Raw genomic sequence first — 18,238 nt, forward strand, 5'->3', positions numbered from 1 at the left:
TCAATGGGCTGAATTGTCTACTCCTGCTCCTAGTTCTTATAAAAACTCAGCTCAATAATAAACTTCCAAAATATGTTCCAACTTAACTTATACTGGACAAAACTGCTAAATAACGTAAAGTTTACTGTTTGCACATTTATTTATTTAACATTTTGATGATATATTTATATTTTGTATTATACTTCTACATTGACCAGCAGCATACAGTTTTACTGTGAATGCCTGATTTTTGTCTGCTAGAATGGAGTTCAATTGGTGCTCCATTTCTTTCTTCCTCTTTCGTCAGGAAGTAGTGAACCCTCCCTTGCTTCCTCCACTAGAGACACAACTAACATAGGGACTTAAGCATATAACTTCCTTTTTTATTCAATAGAAACTGAATGTATTTCATGATTTAGAGCATAACAGAAACACATGTTGGCGACGTGAGTACAGAAGCAGTCCACATTATCGATCATGCATTAAACATGGGACAGAAGGACTTCCGGTGGCGGCCATGGAGTAAACGGTCGCATATTCAGCAGCTCTCGCCCTTGGTGTTTTTTTAATGGTGTTTAAGCCGGATTTTTCAGAAAATTTCTCAACATAAGTTGATTGAAGGGAGAGGAAAAGGAGGTGACCCTCAATTTATGGAATCGTGTCCAAATAAGAGTCGAAAAAGGTGTAGCCATCTGGGATGGCCACGTCCCGATTACAAAATGGACACCTGCAAAGAATGCAGGGAAAATTGGACAATGCTAAGAAACAAGCAGGTGCAAGCTCTGTCTGTTGATTCGAACCTTAAACTCTCAGACAGGACAGAAACTACCAAACAATCTACATACTAATGAGCCATCTCCGGGGACAAAAGGGAAACATTTAGATACACAATGTTAAGGCAGACACCCCGGCGCCAGAAGAAGCTAAGACAAAGCAGACTGACAGTCACCAGGACACGGCCAGCGATCAGGGAACCACCCCTCTATTGGAGGAAAATCGATACAGATGATTGGGAAAGACCCAATTAGTTGAGGCCAAGTTCAAGGCCCGCCCAAAAGCGCGCGAAGCCCTTTTCAGTACAAGAGGTATCACCCAAGGGAGAAAGGCCCTCCTTTGGCTTTGGCTCTCACTGAAGAGAGAGACCAGCCTAGCAGCTGCATCAGACCAAGTAAGTCCCAAGTCAATGCACGCTACGATAGACGCTCCTAGTTGCTACCCTGTAAACAGCTCAACCCAGCAGCCTCAGAACCGAGCAACGGCCATTGTTCCTCTGACTGAGTGGGCGCCCGAAGCAAAGTATAGGCCTTAGTAATAGTGGTAGTTTAGTTTGTAGAGTTTATGCATGAGTAGATTTGACTGTGTGTAAATAAATGAGCATTGCTTTTGAACTTACTAACTGGTGTATCGAGTCATTGATCAGTATTCAGTTCTGAACCTTGTGGCGGTGTCGAAAGATACCTGGCGACTCTTTAGCAAACGTGATTAAACAGAACAAACTTAAAAGCCAACCAAAAGTTAGCAACAAAGGGGAAACCAAAAGAAGAGTGAAAGCAAGAATCAGAGGTCATCAAGCTCAATGGTAATGAGACAAAGCGTGTCCACACCAGCTCACTAGCCGATGGAGCAATGGGTCGAGTACCTGGATGAGAAGTTCGCCCGGCATCGCAAGGAGTGTACAGAAGATGTAACCCAGATGATAGCCTCGATTAAGGAGGTGGTTGACCGGGTGGAGGAGAAAAGGACAAGCCAGGAACAGGAGATATAAAGTTGCAGGAGCTGGCGACTGAACGAGAGGAAGAGTCCACTGCAATGGCTTTGGAAATTAGCATACTACAAGACAGCCAGAAACGACTGCTAGATAAAGTAGAAGACTTGGAGAACCGGTCTCGCAGGTAAAATATCCGAATCGTCGGGCTACCAGAGGGAAAGTAGGGATCAGGGTTGCAGGAGATAGTCGGGGCCGGTGTGTTTGACAGGCCGCTGGAGGTGGACCGGGCACATAGGGTGCTCGTACGTAAGCTCCAGGGTCATGAACCACCGAGGGCCATGGTGGTGAGGCTACATCGATTCTTCGACAAGGAGCGTATCATGAAGTGGGCCAGGCAGACAAAACGGTACATGTGGGAAGAATCAGAGATCCGGGTGTGCCAAGACTGGGGACCAGAACTCGCAAAGAGAAGAGCAAGTTTCAACAAAGTTAAGGTGGCCCTGTTTGCGAAAGACATTAAATTCAGACTGTTATACCCAGCGCGTCTTTGGGTGACCTACGAGAACTGGGAGCTGTACTTTAATTCTCCGGAAGAGGTGGCTACTTTTATGAAAGACAATAATCTGGCTTAAGGACTTTTAAATTCTAACCGTGGTGGACTGAGTTTGGGGGAAGGGATGGAGTAGTGGGAAGGAGAGAAAAATGGTTCTGTGTTTTGCTTTGTCTTGTTTAAAATTTCAGTCTTTTAATTTAGTTGGGACGTCTTGTTGAAGTTGTACAAGACATTGGTACGGCCACACTTGGAATACTGTGTGCAGTTCTGGTCACCCTATTATAGAAAGGATATTATTAAACTGGAAAGAGTGCAGAAAAGATTTACTAGGATGTTGCCGGGACTTGATGGTTTGAGTTATAAGGAGAGGCTGGATAGACTGGGACTTTTTTCCTTGGAGCGTAGGAGGCTTAGGGGTGATCTTATAGAGGTCTATAAAATAATGAGGGGCATAGATAAGGTAGATAGTCAACATCTTTTCCCAAAGGTAGGGGAGTCTAAAACTAGAGGGCATAGGTTTAAGGTGAGAGGGGAGATATTCAGAAGGGCCCAGAGGGACAATTTCTTCACTCAGAGGGTAGTGAGTGTCTGGAATGGGCTGCCAGAGGTAGTAGTAGAGGCGGGTACAATTGTGTCTTTTAAAAAACATTCAGATAGTTACATGGGTAAGATGGGTATAGAGGGTTATGGGCCAAGTGCGGGCAATTGGGACTAGCTTAATGGTAAAAACTGGGCGGCATGGACTGGTTGGGCCGAAGGGCCTGTTTCCACTTCTATGATTCTATGATTCTATGAATTCTGTGAGTTAAGTTGCAATGTTCAGGAAGAAAAGAGTATGATGTTTTATTTTTTTTTAAATGTTCTCTTTTCTTTTCTCTCTTCTTATGTAATTTAATTTTGATTTCTTGCTTTATGTACTAGATGACAGAGGAAAGAACTTTAAAGTTGTGACGGGGTGTGTTATTTTCTGTAAGAAAGATGGTTGATTCTTGCATGCATAATTTTGCTGAAGCTGCTTGAAGCTTCCTCTTTTGTGCTTGATTCTGTTTGAAGGTGATGGGACTGATAAGAATTGGTCAAAGGGGGAGGGATAGAATCTGGCAATCTGGTTTAACGACTTTTTAAACTCAAACTGTGGTGGGCTGAGTTTGGGGGAAGGGACAGGGTGGAGGGGAGGAGAGAAAAATGGTTCTGTGTTTTGCTTTCTCTTGTTTGAAATTTCGGCCTTTTAATTCTGTGAGTTAAGTTGCGATGTTCGGGAAGAAAAGGGCTTAGGTGTTTTAATTTTTTTTTCTTCTCTTTCTTCTTGTGTAATTTGATTTTGATTTATTGCTTTATGTACTGGATCACAGAGGGAAGAACTTTTAAGATGCGATGGGGTGTTTTAGTTTCTGCAAGAAAGATTCTGTGAGTTAAGTCGCGATGTTTGCGAAGAAAAGTTTTTTTTTCTCTCTTCCTCTTCTTGTGTAATTTGATTTTGATTTATTGCTTTATGTACAAGACTTTTACGTTGCGACGGGGTGTTTTCCTTTCTGTTAGAAAGATGGTTGATTCTTGCAGGCATCATTTTGCTTAAGCTGCTTGAAGCTTCTTCTATTATGTTTGATTCTGTTTGAAGGTGATGGGACTGATAAGAATCGGTTAAAGGGGGAGGGGCTTGCCTCATTGCCTGCGCGTTGGGGGATGGTTTGTTTTTTGGGATTGTTGTTACTGTGTTGAGTGCTTGTGTTATTGTTAGGTGTGATAGAATCTGGCAGTCGGCAGGTTTTTTGACGCCAGAGGGTGAGCTAGCTGGATAGCTGGTTCACGGGAGCAAAGTGGGGGCAGAGCTGAGGAAAGATGAAGTGGGGTGGAAGGGGGGGGGGGGGTGGCGGGAGGGGGGTTACTGCTGATGGGTAAGGGGCAGTTAGGAGACTGGAGATGGAAATCAGATGGCGGTCGCCGCCGAGGGGCGGATCAAGTGAGGTGCGGAACCCGGGCTAGGAGCTGGCCTAGGAAAGGGCATGGCTGACCGACAGGGGAGGGAGGCAAAAGCCCCTCCAGCAAGACTGGTTACATGGAATGTTCGTGGACTGAATGGGCCAGTTAAGAGAGCTCGTGTGTTCGCACACTTGAGACAGTTAAAAGCGGACGTGGCTATGTTACAGGAGACACACTTGAAGCTGGGAGACCAAATTAGATTAAAGAAGGGAAGTGTTTCATTCAGGACTGGACTTTAAAACAAGGGGGGTGGCTATCCTGATTAATAAAAGGGTCTCATTCGAGGTGGGGAGGATAGAGGTAGACCGGGAGACAGATTTATTATGGTTAGCGGGAAGCTAGAGGGAATGGCAGTGGTGCTGGTGAATATATATGCCTCAAACTGGATGATGTTGCAATTATCAGGAAGGTGCTGGGAAGATCCCACCCCTGACTCGCACCGGCTGATCATGGGGGTTGACTTTAATACGGTCCTGGACCCGAGGTTGGGCCAGTCGAGTGCTAGGTCGGGGAAGCTATCAGCAATGGCAAAGGAACTGCGGGGGTTCATGGAGCGCATGGGAGGGGTAGATCCGTGGAGATTGGAGAGACCAAGGAGCAGGGAATATTCTTTCTACTCCCATGTACATAAGGCGTACTCTAGGATAGATTTCTTTGTGCTAGATAAAACACTGTTAGCATGGGTTGAGGACACTGAGTACTCAGCAATTGTGCTCTCATATCATGCACCACACTAGATAGACCTACGAGCAGGCACGGGAACGCCCCAGCGCTCACAGTGGAGATTAGATACAGGGATGTTAGCGGATGCGGAGATTTGTGAGGGAGTGAGAGGGGCCATTCGGGGGTACATAAAGATCAATGACACGGGAGAGACTGTAGCTGGGGTGGTCTGGGAGGCACTGAAAGCGGTCATTAGAGGGGAATATATTGCGATTCGAGCCCACAGGGATAAAACTGAGCGGTCGGAGCTGGACAGGTTGGTGAAAGAAATCTTACAGGTGGACAGGAGATATTCGGAGTCTCCAAATGAGGAGCTCTTGAAGGAGCGTCAGAGACTTCAAATAGAGTTTGGGCTCCTTTCCACAGGAAAGGCGGAGGGTTAGCTGAGGAGGGTAAAAGGGGCAATATATGAACATGGGGAGAAAGCCATCAGGATGCTGGCACATCATCTGATGAAACAAAAGGCGGCAAGAGAAATAGGGAAAATAAAGGATTTGCGGGGGAAGACGGTGACGGACCCGAGGGCGGTGAATGAAGTGTTCTGGGAATTTTATCGCCAGCTATACAAGTCGGAACCCCTGGTTGGGGAGGAGGGCATGAATCAATTCCTGGGAGGCTAGAGTTCCTGAAGGTAAATGACGAGCTGGTGGAGGCCCTGGGGGGCCCGATTGGGCTTGGGGAAGTGATAGATGGACTGGGGGCGATGCAATCGGGTAAGCCCTGGGACCTGATGGATTCCAAGTGGAATTTTATAAGAAGTTCTCTGGGTTACTGGGGCCGCTCCTGGTTAAGGCTTTTAATGAGTACAAGGAGCTGGCAGTACTCCCCCCAACATTATCACAGGCATCAATTTCTCTCATCCTGAAGCGTGGCAAGGATCCGGAGAGCTGTGGATCATACAGGCCAATCTCCATCTTGAATGTAGATGCCAAATTATTGGCAACGATCCTGGCCACTCGAATAGAGGATTGTGTCCCGGAGATAACTGGGGAGGATCAGATGGGATTTGTAAAGGGCAGGCACCTGACATCCAACATTAGACAGCTACTTAATGTAATTATGATGCCAGCGGAGGGGCGCGAGGCTGAGGTGGTAGTTGCCATGGACATGGAGAAGGCTTTCGACCTGTTGGAGTGGAAGTATCTATGGGATATTTTAAGCAGGTTTGGGTTTGGATAGGGATTTGTGGAGTGGGTCCAGTTGTTGTCTCAGGCTCCGGTGGCAAACGTAAGAACCAACCGAGTTCGGGGGACAAGGCAGGGATGCCCGCTCTCCCCATTACTGTTTCTCATGGCCATAGAATCCTTAGCAATGGCTCTGAAAGCAGCGAATAACAGGAGGTGGATAGTGGAGGGGGGAGGGGGGGTGGGGGTGAGGGGGGGGGGGGGGAGGGGGGGGGGTGGAACACAGGGTGTCTCTCTATGCGGACGATTTGTTGCTTTATATCACGGACCAGGTGGGGGGGATGACTGAAATCATGGAGGTATTAGGACAATTTGAGCGATTTTCAGTCTATAAGTTAAACATGGGAAAAAGCGAGATGTTCGTGATTCAGGCACGGGGACAGGAAAGGAGGCTGAAGGAGCTACCTTTTAAAGTGGTTGGGAAGAGTTTTAGGTATCTGAGGATTCAAGTGGCCAAGTATTGGGGGCAGCTTTACAAGTTAAATTTGGGCAAAGCAGTGGATCAAATGAGAAGGGATTTCCGTAGATGGGACATGCTCTCACTGACGCTGGCGGGGAGGGTTCAGACGGTAAAGATGATGGTCCTTCCGAGACTGCTTTTCTTTTTTCACTGTCTCCTGATTTTTGTTCTAAAGGCTTTTTTCAGAAGGGTGAATGTGGCGATATCGAGGTTTATATGGGCGGGTAAAACTCTGAGAGTAAAGAGGGCACTCCTGGAATGGAACTGCGGAGAAGGGGGCTTGGCTCTCCCGAGCTTTGTTAACTATTACTGGGCTGCCAACATATCGATGGTGAGGAAGTGGGTAGTGGGGGAGGGGTCAGTCTGGGAGCAGATGGAGGCAGCATCCTGCAAAGGTACAAGTCTGGAGGCTTTACTGACGGTGTCCCTGCCGTTCTCGCCGGCTCGGTACTCAACATGTCCGGTGGTGGTGACAGCCCTGAGGGTGTGGGGGCAATGGCGGCAGTATATGAGACTGGAAGGGGCGTCAGTGTGGTCACCGATCTGTGACAGTCACCGGTTTGTCCCGGGGGGACTGGATGGGGGCTTTAAGGTATGGCAGTGGGCAAGGATTGAGAGGTTTGGGGATCTATTCATCCAGGAGGACTTTCTGACCTTAGAGACATTAGAGGAGGAGTTTGATTTGCCGGGTGGGAACGGGTTTCAGTATCTTCAAGTGCGTGACTTTGTACAGAGACAGGTCCCAAGCTTTCCTCACCTCCCCCTGAGGGGACTACAGGATAAAGTGCTGTCAAAAACAGGGGTTGGAAGTGGGAAGGTTTCAGACATATACGGGGAATTGTTAGAGTGGGAAGGGGCCACTATCAGAGAGGTGAAGAGGAAGTGGGAAGAAGAGCTTGGAGGGGAGCTGGAAACTAAACTGTGGGAAAAAGCCTTGAAAAGGGCAAATGCATCCTCGTCCTGTGCTAGACTCAGCTTGATTCAGTTCAAGGTAGTCCACAGGGCCCACATAATGGTAGCTTGGATGAGTAGATTTTTCGAGGAGGTGGAGGACAGATGTGGGCGGTGTGGGGGTAGCCCGGCCAACCATGTTGATATGTTTTGGGCATGTCCGAAACTGAGGGAATTCTGGCAGAGATTTGCAGATGTTATGTTAGAAGTCCTGCAAGGTAGGGTAACTCCAAGTCAGAATTAGCAATATTTGGGGTGTCGGAAGATCCGGGGGCAAAGGGGGGAGGGAGGCCGATATCTTGGCCTTCGCCTCCCTGGTGGCCCGAAGACAGATCTTGCTGAGATGGAGGGACTCGGAGCCCCCGATATCAGGAGTGTGGGTCAGCGATATGGTAGAGTTTCTCAGTCTGGAGAAAATCAAGTTTGCTTTAAGAGGATCAGTACAGGGATTCGCCCGGAGTTGGCAGCCGTTCATCGATTTCTTTAACAAAAACTGAACATCACCAGTAAGGGGGGAAAGGGAAAAAGTGAGGGGGGGAGGAAAATAGGAGGCATGGTAATGATAAATAAGGACAAGTAATTTAGTATACGGGTAATTGGGGACAGGGCGGGAAAGTGGGGTATATGGTTTATTGTTTGGTGTTACTTAAGGGGGTATTTTGTGCGTCGACCCGTGCAGTTGTTTTAGAAATGTCAATATGTTAAATTGTGAAAATTACAAATGCTTCAATAAAAACATTTCTAAAAAAAAACATGGGACAGAAAAATATGCAGTCTGTGAGTAGGGTGAAATTATCTTTGAAATACCTTCCCTTTGTGCAAAGCTCAGCATTCAATGTTAAATTGTAAAATTTACCTCAAACATTCAGCTACTCAAGCAACTTCTATCAAATGTTCCCCAATGCCATGAATATAGTTCACCATTGTCAAAATTGTAACTTGCTTGCTCAAGGACACATACCTTCAACAGTTCTTGAACTTGTTTGGAAGTGTCAACCATTGTTCTTAAAATAGATTCACTGTACAGTGTCTGTCAATGAAACAAAAGATATATTGATTAGTTACTTGTGTGTTATAAAAGTTGATTTAAGGAAAGCTAGTGTGGACGAAAACAATTGGATTTGCTGCATTATTGTTGCCGACAGCAATTTTATTGTCAGGCATGGATCTATTAATATTTGAAGATTCAGAGCATGCGCTGGATTTTATGCCCCCCAACCCCCCACTGGGAATGTTTTCAGTATGACAGATGGTTAGCCCACCACCTTCCCGCTCACCCTCGACCCAGACCCCATAACATAAGGGGTGGGTAGGGCGCCCACTAGCCTGCCCACCCTTAGGACTATTGAGACGTTTAAATGGCAAATTTATGACCACTTAAGCAACTCAGTCCTCGTCCACTGGGGAGTGGAAAGCGGGCATGAGTGGGAAAGCCGTGTTTTCACTCAAGTTGGAAAGCCTGTTAAGTGTGAATGTCATTTGTTTTCAGTTTAATTCATGAGTAAATTCAACCCAATCTGTATGTTAAGCAGCTAATTACATATCCATTTTGAATTTCCAATTGACTTGCCGAGTCTATTTAAACATAATTAAAACAGTTAGTTGGTATAGGAAGTCACTGTACCTTATAATTGGTAACCCTGTTATCCTCCTTCCGAAATATTTCTGCATCACATTCTTTTAAAAGTTGTACAATCTGAACAGGATCTGATTTGTCTATTGTGTATGTTATGGGGTTGGATTTCTCTGTGATGGAGAGCATGGGTTCATATCCGGCAAGCTGCAATGAAAAAGCATTGAGAAGTTCACATAATACAACAATTGTTTCTTGAGAAGGAAAATATATAATAGCTTATGATCAATGCAAAAGCAGCAAACGGGCTGAGAGTTGATCAAATTTAGAACCAAGGAGTTTTCAATATCATTTTCTCCAATCAAAAACACAGCTAGCATTTACAACATAAAATGCTTCTGAGTGGGGATTCTCTTCTTGTTCTTCATTGGTTCCTGCTGTCATTCTCACAGCAAAAGCTAGAAAATGCTACGAACAATTGGATCCAACTAAAGTGGGCATGCAATTTGAAATTACTCTATTCCCATTCTAACCCTCAAATCCTGTTGCCTGGTTATCATTGTGAGTTGAAGAACACTCAACAGTCTGGAATCTCATAGATTTAATGTAAGTAGGTTGATTGTGGGAATCCCATGGGATGGGAATGCATTGCCATTTGCAAACAGTTGGTTCAATTCAACCACTCTTGCATCTGAGTCAGAAGGTTTGACTCATAAACCTGACTGACACATCCACTGAGTACTGAGGGGGTGTTGCACCATTCAAGGTGCCATCCATTGGCTTAAGATTTAGGCAAAGCTTGTAGGTGAGTGTTCTAATGGTTTAGTTGAATGATTTTCTTTTCTTTTGAAATAAAAAAAAGACTAAAAAGCCATTTCCACGTTATTAGAAATGTTTTGCTTTTCTCGGTGATAGCAATTCTGATGCTTTGGGATTAACTTTAACCTAATCTGACTAGTAGGGAACAGACAGGCTTTTCACATCCTGCTTGGTCTGCCTTCCCATTTGGCTTCAAGCAACTAAACTTTCAACTCTAGGCACATCTTGAAGGAGTATTGGATATTAGAATGCCAGAATGTCACCGCAACCATCTTTTTTGGAAATCACCCACAGTGGTGCCCAGCCATCATAATTCTTTTCACAATTCTTGGGCATGTACTGATAATAGAAATGTTATTTAAATTAGCCCTTGTAGTAATGAGTTTTGTTTCACTATTGTAAGGTTTTTGGCGCATGCATCCAAGTACTATCATAATCTAAGATTTGAAAAACTACAGTGACCAGTGAGGCTACCTTCCAATTGGGACTGTGTTCTAATTAAAAAGGCTTCAGAATAAATTATTATTAGTCTGAGTATCATTAGGTTAAAGAAAAATGTTATTTTAAAGTTAATTCAAATCTACCATACCACTTTAATAAATATTTAACAAGGAGTGGATCCCTTTAATAACAATCTACTGCTTAACTATTAAAAGTCATGTAATTAGTTTAATGTTTACTTTATGCTTCCCATACAGTATCACTGATGGTATATATATATAAATATAGCCAGGATATTCATACAAAATCCAGTATTACAGTGGTGGGCACCCAGTGTGCTGAAATGCATTGAATGCCTCTCCCCAGAAAGTGAACGTGGAGACCTGTAGTGCCTTGTGCATTCGAGGGATTCAGAGCTCCCCAATGCAGTTAACTAGCACAAAGGAGACTAAGAGCAAGTTGTTAAGTAGGCCCATTATGCTCCGATGCTCATAATATTTTTTCAAATCAGATGCCTTCACCCTAATTCAACGGCAACAACTAAGCAGTGTACAAACAGTGTGGCAGTACCAAGGTGCCATGCTGACAGTGCCCAGGTACCTGGGTGCCAGAGGGAGAGCCAGGGTACCACCCTGCCCTGTCCCCGACCACCCAGGGGTCTCCAATGACCTGGAGGAGGCGGCCAACAAAAAAAATGTCTTTCCCTCTCCTTTATCTCCTTGGCATCCATGACACATTGGTACCAGTGTCCCATGACATTGTACCCCCCCCCCCACCCCCCCGCCCACCCAAGTGGCTGGTCTTTTCCCCCTGGCACCAATAAAGCTCTATGATTGGCAGCTATTTTGCTCTTGCCTGACACATTGGACTTGTCATGACACATACGCCTTAATTCCAGCAAATTATGCAAATAAAATGATCTAACAGGAAAGGTTTGATCAATCCATTTTCGACTTCATGAGCGGAATTCAGCCAAACTATTTCTCAGAGTCATTTTGGGTTTATTTGGCCGGATCTTTCCCGCAGCCTTTTGGTTGAGATGACATCGGTATTTACCCACAATTAGGGCGCGATTTACTGGCCGTGTCCCACCGAAATCGGAGTGGGCCATGGCCAGTAGATCCTTGGAGAGGCCTTTCTCAGGTTTCCCGATGGTTGCTACGCCTGGCGAGAACTAACCAGTTCTTGCGAGGTATCGCGATCTGTGTCCCACCCATAATGGGCGGGACCCAGTCTCACAGCATTACATGAGTTTGATAACCAACTTAGCCATGCTGACACTGGATTAAACGGTCACCCGGCATCTATCAGCCTCGGCAAGGAGACCCCAGCTGAGCGCTGATTAGTACTGGTCCTCATAACCAGGGGCCAGAAGTACAGGCACTTGCGGGGTCTCCCAAATGATCAAAGGAATTGGTCGGCCTTTGGCCAGATTGGTAGCCTGGCACTGCTGGTCCCAGCTGAGCACCTTGGCGCTGCAGCCTGGCACTTTGGCAGTTCCACTAGGGTGCCACCCTGGCACTGCCAGGGTTCCCAGGTGGCAGTGCCAAGATGCCAAGCTGGCATTTTGCTCACACCGAAGATCAGGCCTGGGTTTTGCTGGTATGTGATGGGGCACGGGGTGGGGGGGGGGGGGGGGGGGGGGAGCTTGTAGACCCCCAACAGGTGAGTTGGGGCTTTGGGGGGTCGAGAGATTGGGCTGCCATTTAAAAATGACGCTAAGTAATGTGTCGGGGAGGGGGACATTTCCTGACTGCAAGCATCAGGAACAACCCCGCTACTCCTGCCCAGAATGGACTCTGATTTTGGTTTTGATTAAATCTTGCTTTTAGTCATTTGTTTTTGCCTTGGGGAGTTTCTCCCTGGTCTAGCCCACACTTCGGAATGTTTTCAGCAATGGAGAGCTGAACTCGCCAGTAAGATCGGCTCCTCAGAGATCGGCCCACCATTTTGAAAGGGTGTCCCGATCTCTAAGTGAGCTTTAGGGTCCGCCACACACCCACCTACAGACAATGTCACCCATGCACACATGGGCATTACCCCACACATCCCCAAGTGAGGAACACCCGGTTCTGAGGTTGTTGAAGGCCCCCGTTTTCAGGCTGCCCCATCACCCCATTTTGGGCCTTCTCCTTTCAGGATCCCCACCCTTCATCACCCACCCACCCTTTTATGGGCATGAATACCCTCAGGCCCTGACCCTTGGCAGTGGCATTCTGGCACCCTGGCACTGCCACCCTTACATCCTGGTGTTGCCCCTGCCAGCCTGACAGTGCCACCCAGACACCCTGGCAGTATCATAATGGCAGTGCCAAGATGCCCAGCTGTCAGAGAGAGTGAACCAAGGTGCCCCTGTCCCTGACAACCAAGGCCTGGGGGACCCCATAGGTGCCTTTAAGCCTGGTCTACATTTGCATTGACCAGTACCAAACAACACCTGGTCAAGGCCTCGTTGGGGAGCTGTTAGTTCCTTTGAGACCAGAGAATCCGGCGCATGCATATTTAAATGAGCCTTGAGTATTCTGATCTGGATCTCATTCAGCGCAGGCGAGATCCAGGTCGGGACTTCTCACAAAATTCAACGGCCTCGTTGCGACACCAAGTCGGGCGGGATGAGGCCAGTAAATTGCGACCCATATTATATTCAATGCATCACATCATCCCTATTGGCAGTACATATGAAAAAGGTATTTCTCTAACTTTGATTTCGTTGGGGCTGGTTTAGCACAGTGGGCTAAACAGCTGGCTTGTAATGCAAAACAAGGCAGCAGCGCGGCTTCAATTCCCATTATGGCCTCCCCGAACAGGCGCCGGAATGTGGCGACTAGGGGCTTTTCACAGTAACTTTATTGAAGCCTACTTGTGACAATAAGCAATTATTATTATTATTATTAATACTTAAGACCATGGTTAAAGTTTGGGTGTTTGAACTTCTGAACAGTGAGATTTCATTACGGTTATTAATTTTCACTTTGAAAATCAAATATGTGCTTAAACGATAATTGTAACAGCTAAGTTGGAAACTGAGCGCAACATGATAAAATTCCCTTCCACCAACATATACATATCAATTGTATTTGAACATATGGGGTAAAATGATGCTGTGTGGTAATAGTAATGAACACATTAACATGGAATTTCTCTACCTGCAGTTTAACAATGGTGCTAACCAGTTTCATTATTAAAACCATATGGTGTGATTTCAGGACCTCTGATTTAAGGGGGGATGGGTAATCTTCCTGCCATACCCCACTCACTTGATTTTTCTCCTGACAGTGGTTAGCGCTGCTGCCTCACAGCGTCAAGGACCCGGGTTCAATTCCACCTTAGATGACTGTGTGTAGTTTGCACTTTTCTCGGGGGTTTCCTCCAGGTGCTCCGGTTTCCATTCACATTCCAAAGACATGCAGGTTAGGTGGATTGGCCATGCTAAATTGTCCGTCAGTGTCCAAAGATGTGGTGTTATGGGGATATGGTGGGGATGGGTGGGCATAGTAGGGTGCTTTTTTGGAGGGTCAGTGCAAACTTGATGGGCTGAATGGCCTCCTTCTGCACTGTGGGGATTCTATGATTTACGGGTAACCAATTATTGATAACTTGTGAAAAATATTTTCACTTTGTTGTCACTGCGAACATTGGTTAAAAGGAAATCACTAGTGTACTCAGGTCGTGCACTGCCATCCTTTGTAGAACCTGGTCCTTGAAATTGGTGAGCTCTTTAATAAATGGAATCGCTTAAAATACATCAGGTAAAATTAGATTGTGCAAAGCCATGACATGAATTACTCTTTTTAAGTAAGTGAAGATTTTCTCCTTATCATTAGATTCTAGTTATTAATTCTGACAATGTAAATGTGACCAGAAGTCAGAAGAGGCCCAATTAGCAAGAGAATGGCTTACCTCCCATTTCCTTGGGTGTGGAGTTTCATGTTCAAATCTTTTGGTGCTTTTCATCATTTTGTTCAGCTCCCAGAAATCAAACAAGTCTGCAAAGAACTACCAAAATATATATTTGGTTGAAGATTAGCTTGGGATCTGTTCATTCCATATTTTAATTATCCAACTATTGCAGTCAGACTTATTTTCCAAACAGGGTCAAACTCCGGCTTAATGATTAATCAAAAAAGTTACACGTCAACTCAACATGTCATTGAATACTGGGACTGCAATTGGGTTTTGTGGCAATCAACGAAAACAGAAAGTGCTGGAAAAACTCAATGGCCCACAACGTCCGGGTTCCCCAGCGTCATATTTAGGGAGGTACCCCTATGCAGTGCTGGGAATCCTACGAAGAAGCTCCTACGTGAGGGTTTACCCGGCAATTGCCCAGAAGAGCTAACTTCCTCTGAACTATTGCACTGGACTAGGATGAGCTGAAGCCGGTGGTAAAATGGGTGTTGTCATGGAGATGGAAGTAAATGATCTTTTGTCTTTTGAGCCAGGAACCAAAGGCAGTGGGCTGGCTTCTCTGATCCTGCGGATCCATCTGGTCTAACGACCAGAAAGTCGGCGGTGCCCCCACACCAATCCTCTGCCCGGTTGGGGGCTAGCAACCGTGGAACGGAAAGGCCCAGCTTTACATGCGGTTAAGGCCGGAGAACGGCCAGGTCCGTGGCCGGATATGCGTACGGTGGGGGCTTGTAGCCACTGCGCTGTACAACATGGCGCCGGCCGCACGCGGACCCGGCCTGCCAAAAACCGCCCCCTGTAACCCCCCTTGCCAATCCAGGACCACCCCCCACTGGTCCCCCCAGCCCCCGCAGAAGCCCGCCCTGCCGGCATAATGGCCCCCCCCCCCCGACTGTGGTGGCACTGGACACAGTCCGCAGGCGCCACGCGAGGTCCCCGAACGGTGTCAGCATACGTCGTCGGGGACTCGGCCTATCGGGGCCAGAGCATCGGGGCAGGGCCTCAGGTGACGTCCTGAGGTCGTCCATACTGCATGCAGTGTACTCCCTGAGTACTCTGTTTTTGAGGGGGTGGAGCATCACATAAACGGCACCGCCTCCAATTCCGTCATGAACGGGACTCTCCGGCCGAACGCCGAACGCAATTTTGGTGCTGGCGATCGGAGAATCCAGCCCAATGGCTTTGATCTTCCCAATTCTAATTGGAGGAAATGTTTTCTCATCCAAAACTGCATGTCAGCCAAGCAGCATGACAAACCAGAGGCTGTAGATGGGTTGAGAGATGTGATGGTGAGGCAAAGTTGGGTGTTATCAGCATATGTACAGAATCTGATGGATGATATCACTGGACAGCATGCAGATCAGAAATAGGAGAGGGTAATGATAGATGTGTGAGGGTCTCCAGCTCTAACACTGTGGGAGACGGAAGAGAAATCAATCGCATGCAAATTCCAATTTCCACCCATGCCCCAATGCTGGGCTCACAATGTCAGGAAGGAATATCTCATATATACAAATTAAGATGGTTCCGGAAGTATTGAAGTCATCAGGACTGGGTTGAAGTCAACCGGCATTGGAACAGCCAGTCTTTTGTATCAATTTAATTAAGAACAACGGGTGAGTACTGAATATGTCACTTTACTGATTATAGTACTGGCTAAAAACTGGACAAGGCCTGTTAATGGGCATGGGGATCATATTATCTGATTACCCTGTGCCTCACAGAAATGATGTAAGCAGCACACAAGCTTCATGCTCCTTTCTCATCTCCAGAATTGTGAAGGGCAGTGCAGTGTGGCCTCACGCTGACCAGGAGGTCCAGGTTCATGTAAGCCTAGCACCAATTAAAGGTAGCCGACAACCCTGAAACCCAGCCTGAACCTCTTAAAAGACATACTATAGTGCATGATAATAATAATAATAATCTTGATTAGTGTCACAGTATTAACACTGCAATGAAGTTACTGTGAAAAGCCTCTAGTTGTCACACTCTCACACCGCTCGGGTACACTGAGGGAGAATTCAGAATGTCCAATTCATCTAACAACACGTCTTTCGGGACTTGTGGGAGGAAACCGGAGCACCCGGAGGAAATCCACGAAGGCACGACGAGAAAGTGCAGACTCCGCACAGACAGTGACCCAAGACGGGAATCAAACCTGGGACCTTGGCGCTGTGAAGCAACAGTGCTAATCACTGTGCTACCTGCATGCTGGAAATAAATGGGAGAGTCTTATTGAGCAGGAAGAAATCAGAACAATACATCGCCATCGCTTGTCTGCACATCCTCCCCGTGTGTGCGTGGGTTTTCTCCGGGTCCTCCGGTTTCCTCCCACAGTCCAAAGATGTGCAGGTTAGGTGGATTGGCCATGATAAATTGCCCTTAGTGTCCAAAATTGCCCTTAGTGTTGGGTGGGGTTACTGGGGTATGGGGATAGGGTGGAGGTGTTGTCCTTGGGTAGGGTGCTCTTTCCAAGAGCCGGTGCAGACTCGATGGGCCGAATGGCCTCCTTCTGCACTGTAAATTCTATGAAATTCTATGACATACATATCACTGCTCCACGTCTCACATTCACATTACGCAGCTTCGACATACTTCCAGCAAATTCACTATTTCAGGCAAATCACACAAACGCATTGCAAAATACTCACCGACACTGCTCCCTTTGCCTTGCATGGTGAGGTGATAAATAACAGTGGAGAATTGGCAGGGGGCAGGCTGGAAATGAGGTGGTGATGGAGTTGAGGCAAGGGGTTGGGACCTGGAATTCTCCCAGTTGCCTGGTTCCCGACACTGGTTTGAAAATCTGGCCCATTGTACCAGAATGCCAATAGTCTGTTCCACGACATTCCTAGCTGCTGCTTGTCTCTCGTTGTGGCAGTGCTAGCTACGTGAGGTTGTGTGGTGGAGATGGGGGTCATGAGCTGTTGTCACTGAGGTGCCACTCTGGCTCGACATAGTGAAGGTGTGAAACACTTTACATTTACCTTTCAGAATGTTCCAAACTTTTCAGCAGGCTTTCCACGTCCTCCACAAACTCTCAAACCTGGGTTGGATCCTCCATTGTCCAACACCACCAGTGGGTTTCCCAATCCAATGGGTAATTGAGCGTTGGCAGAAAAACAGGATCATTGTTATTTGCCAACCCCATTCTGACGCTCCAGTCCCCCATCAGTCGCATGTGCCGCCAAAGACTCGGGCTCAACAGATGGTGGCACACCTGATGCCACGGGGATTTGGAAGAGGGCACCTGCTCCCAGTGACCATCAGGTCACCCTGAACCTTTTTTTAAAAAACGCGTTTTATTCAAACTTGTATCAAAGTAGGTTACAGCAAATAAACACCGCGGGAAACATTCTTCCCAATAATCAACTATAGTGTGTACAGATTTTTCTCCTTTTTCACCCCCCCTCCCCATCACCCACCCCTCCACACCCCTGAGACGAACTGCTCCTCAAACACAGTCACAAACATCCTCCACCTTTTCTCAAACTCACCTGCTGAGCCCCTTAACTCATACGTTATCTTCTCTAACCGCAGGAATCATACAGGTCACCAACCAAGCTGCTACCCCCGGTGGCGATGCCGGCCGCCACTCCAGTAAAATTCTCCGCCGTGCAATCAGAGAGGCGAAGGCCAAGACATCGGCCTTCCTCCTCTCCATGTGCTTCGACTTCTCTGAAACCCCAAATATCGACACCATAGGGTCCGGGTCCACCTCCTCCTCCACTATTCTTGCTAAGACCGCGAACACTTCCCAATTTTTCACAACCCCAAAACATGTGCACATGATTCGCTGGCCCCCGCCCACACCTCTCACACTCATCTGCTACCCCCTGAAAGAACCCACTCATTGTCGCCTGAATCATATGCACCCTGTGCACCACCTTAAACTGTATCAGGTTCATCCTTGCACAAGAGAAAGTCCTGTTTACCCTTCGCAGTGCCTCACTCCATA

At 46.9% G+C, this 18,238-nt stretch overlaps 1 protein-coding gene across 1 annotated transcript in view; it reads right to left on the reverse strand.

Moving 5' to 3' along the window:
• gckr (glucokinase (hexokinase 4) regulator) overlaps positions 1-14,412 on the reverse strand; it is a 177,020-nt gene extending 162,608 nt beyond the window's left edge. The window contains exons 1-3 of the mRNA XM_072499054.1: positions 14,272-14,412; positions 9,163-9,318; positions 8,500-8,568 (exon numbers count right to left, since the gene is read on the reverse strand). Of these exons, the coding sequence (XP_072355155.1) occupies positions 8,500-8,568; positions 9,163-9,318; positions 14,272-14,328 (282 nt within the window). The 5' untranslated portion in view covers positions 14,329-14,412. The remainder of the gene's footprint in view (positions 1-8,499; positions 8,569-9,162; positions 9,319-14,271) is intronic.
• Positions 14,413-18,238: the final 3,826 nt, after the last annotated feature.

Source organism: Scyliorhinus torazame, chromosome 4 (assembly GCF_047496885.1).
Source record: "Scyliorhinus torazame isolate Kashiwa2021f chromosome 4, sScyTor2.1, whole genome shotgun sequence".
Taxonomy (NCBI): Eukaryota; Metazoa; Chordata; class Chondrichthyes; order Carcharhiniformes; family Scyliorhinidae; genus Scyliorhinus; species Scyliorhinus torazame.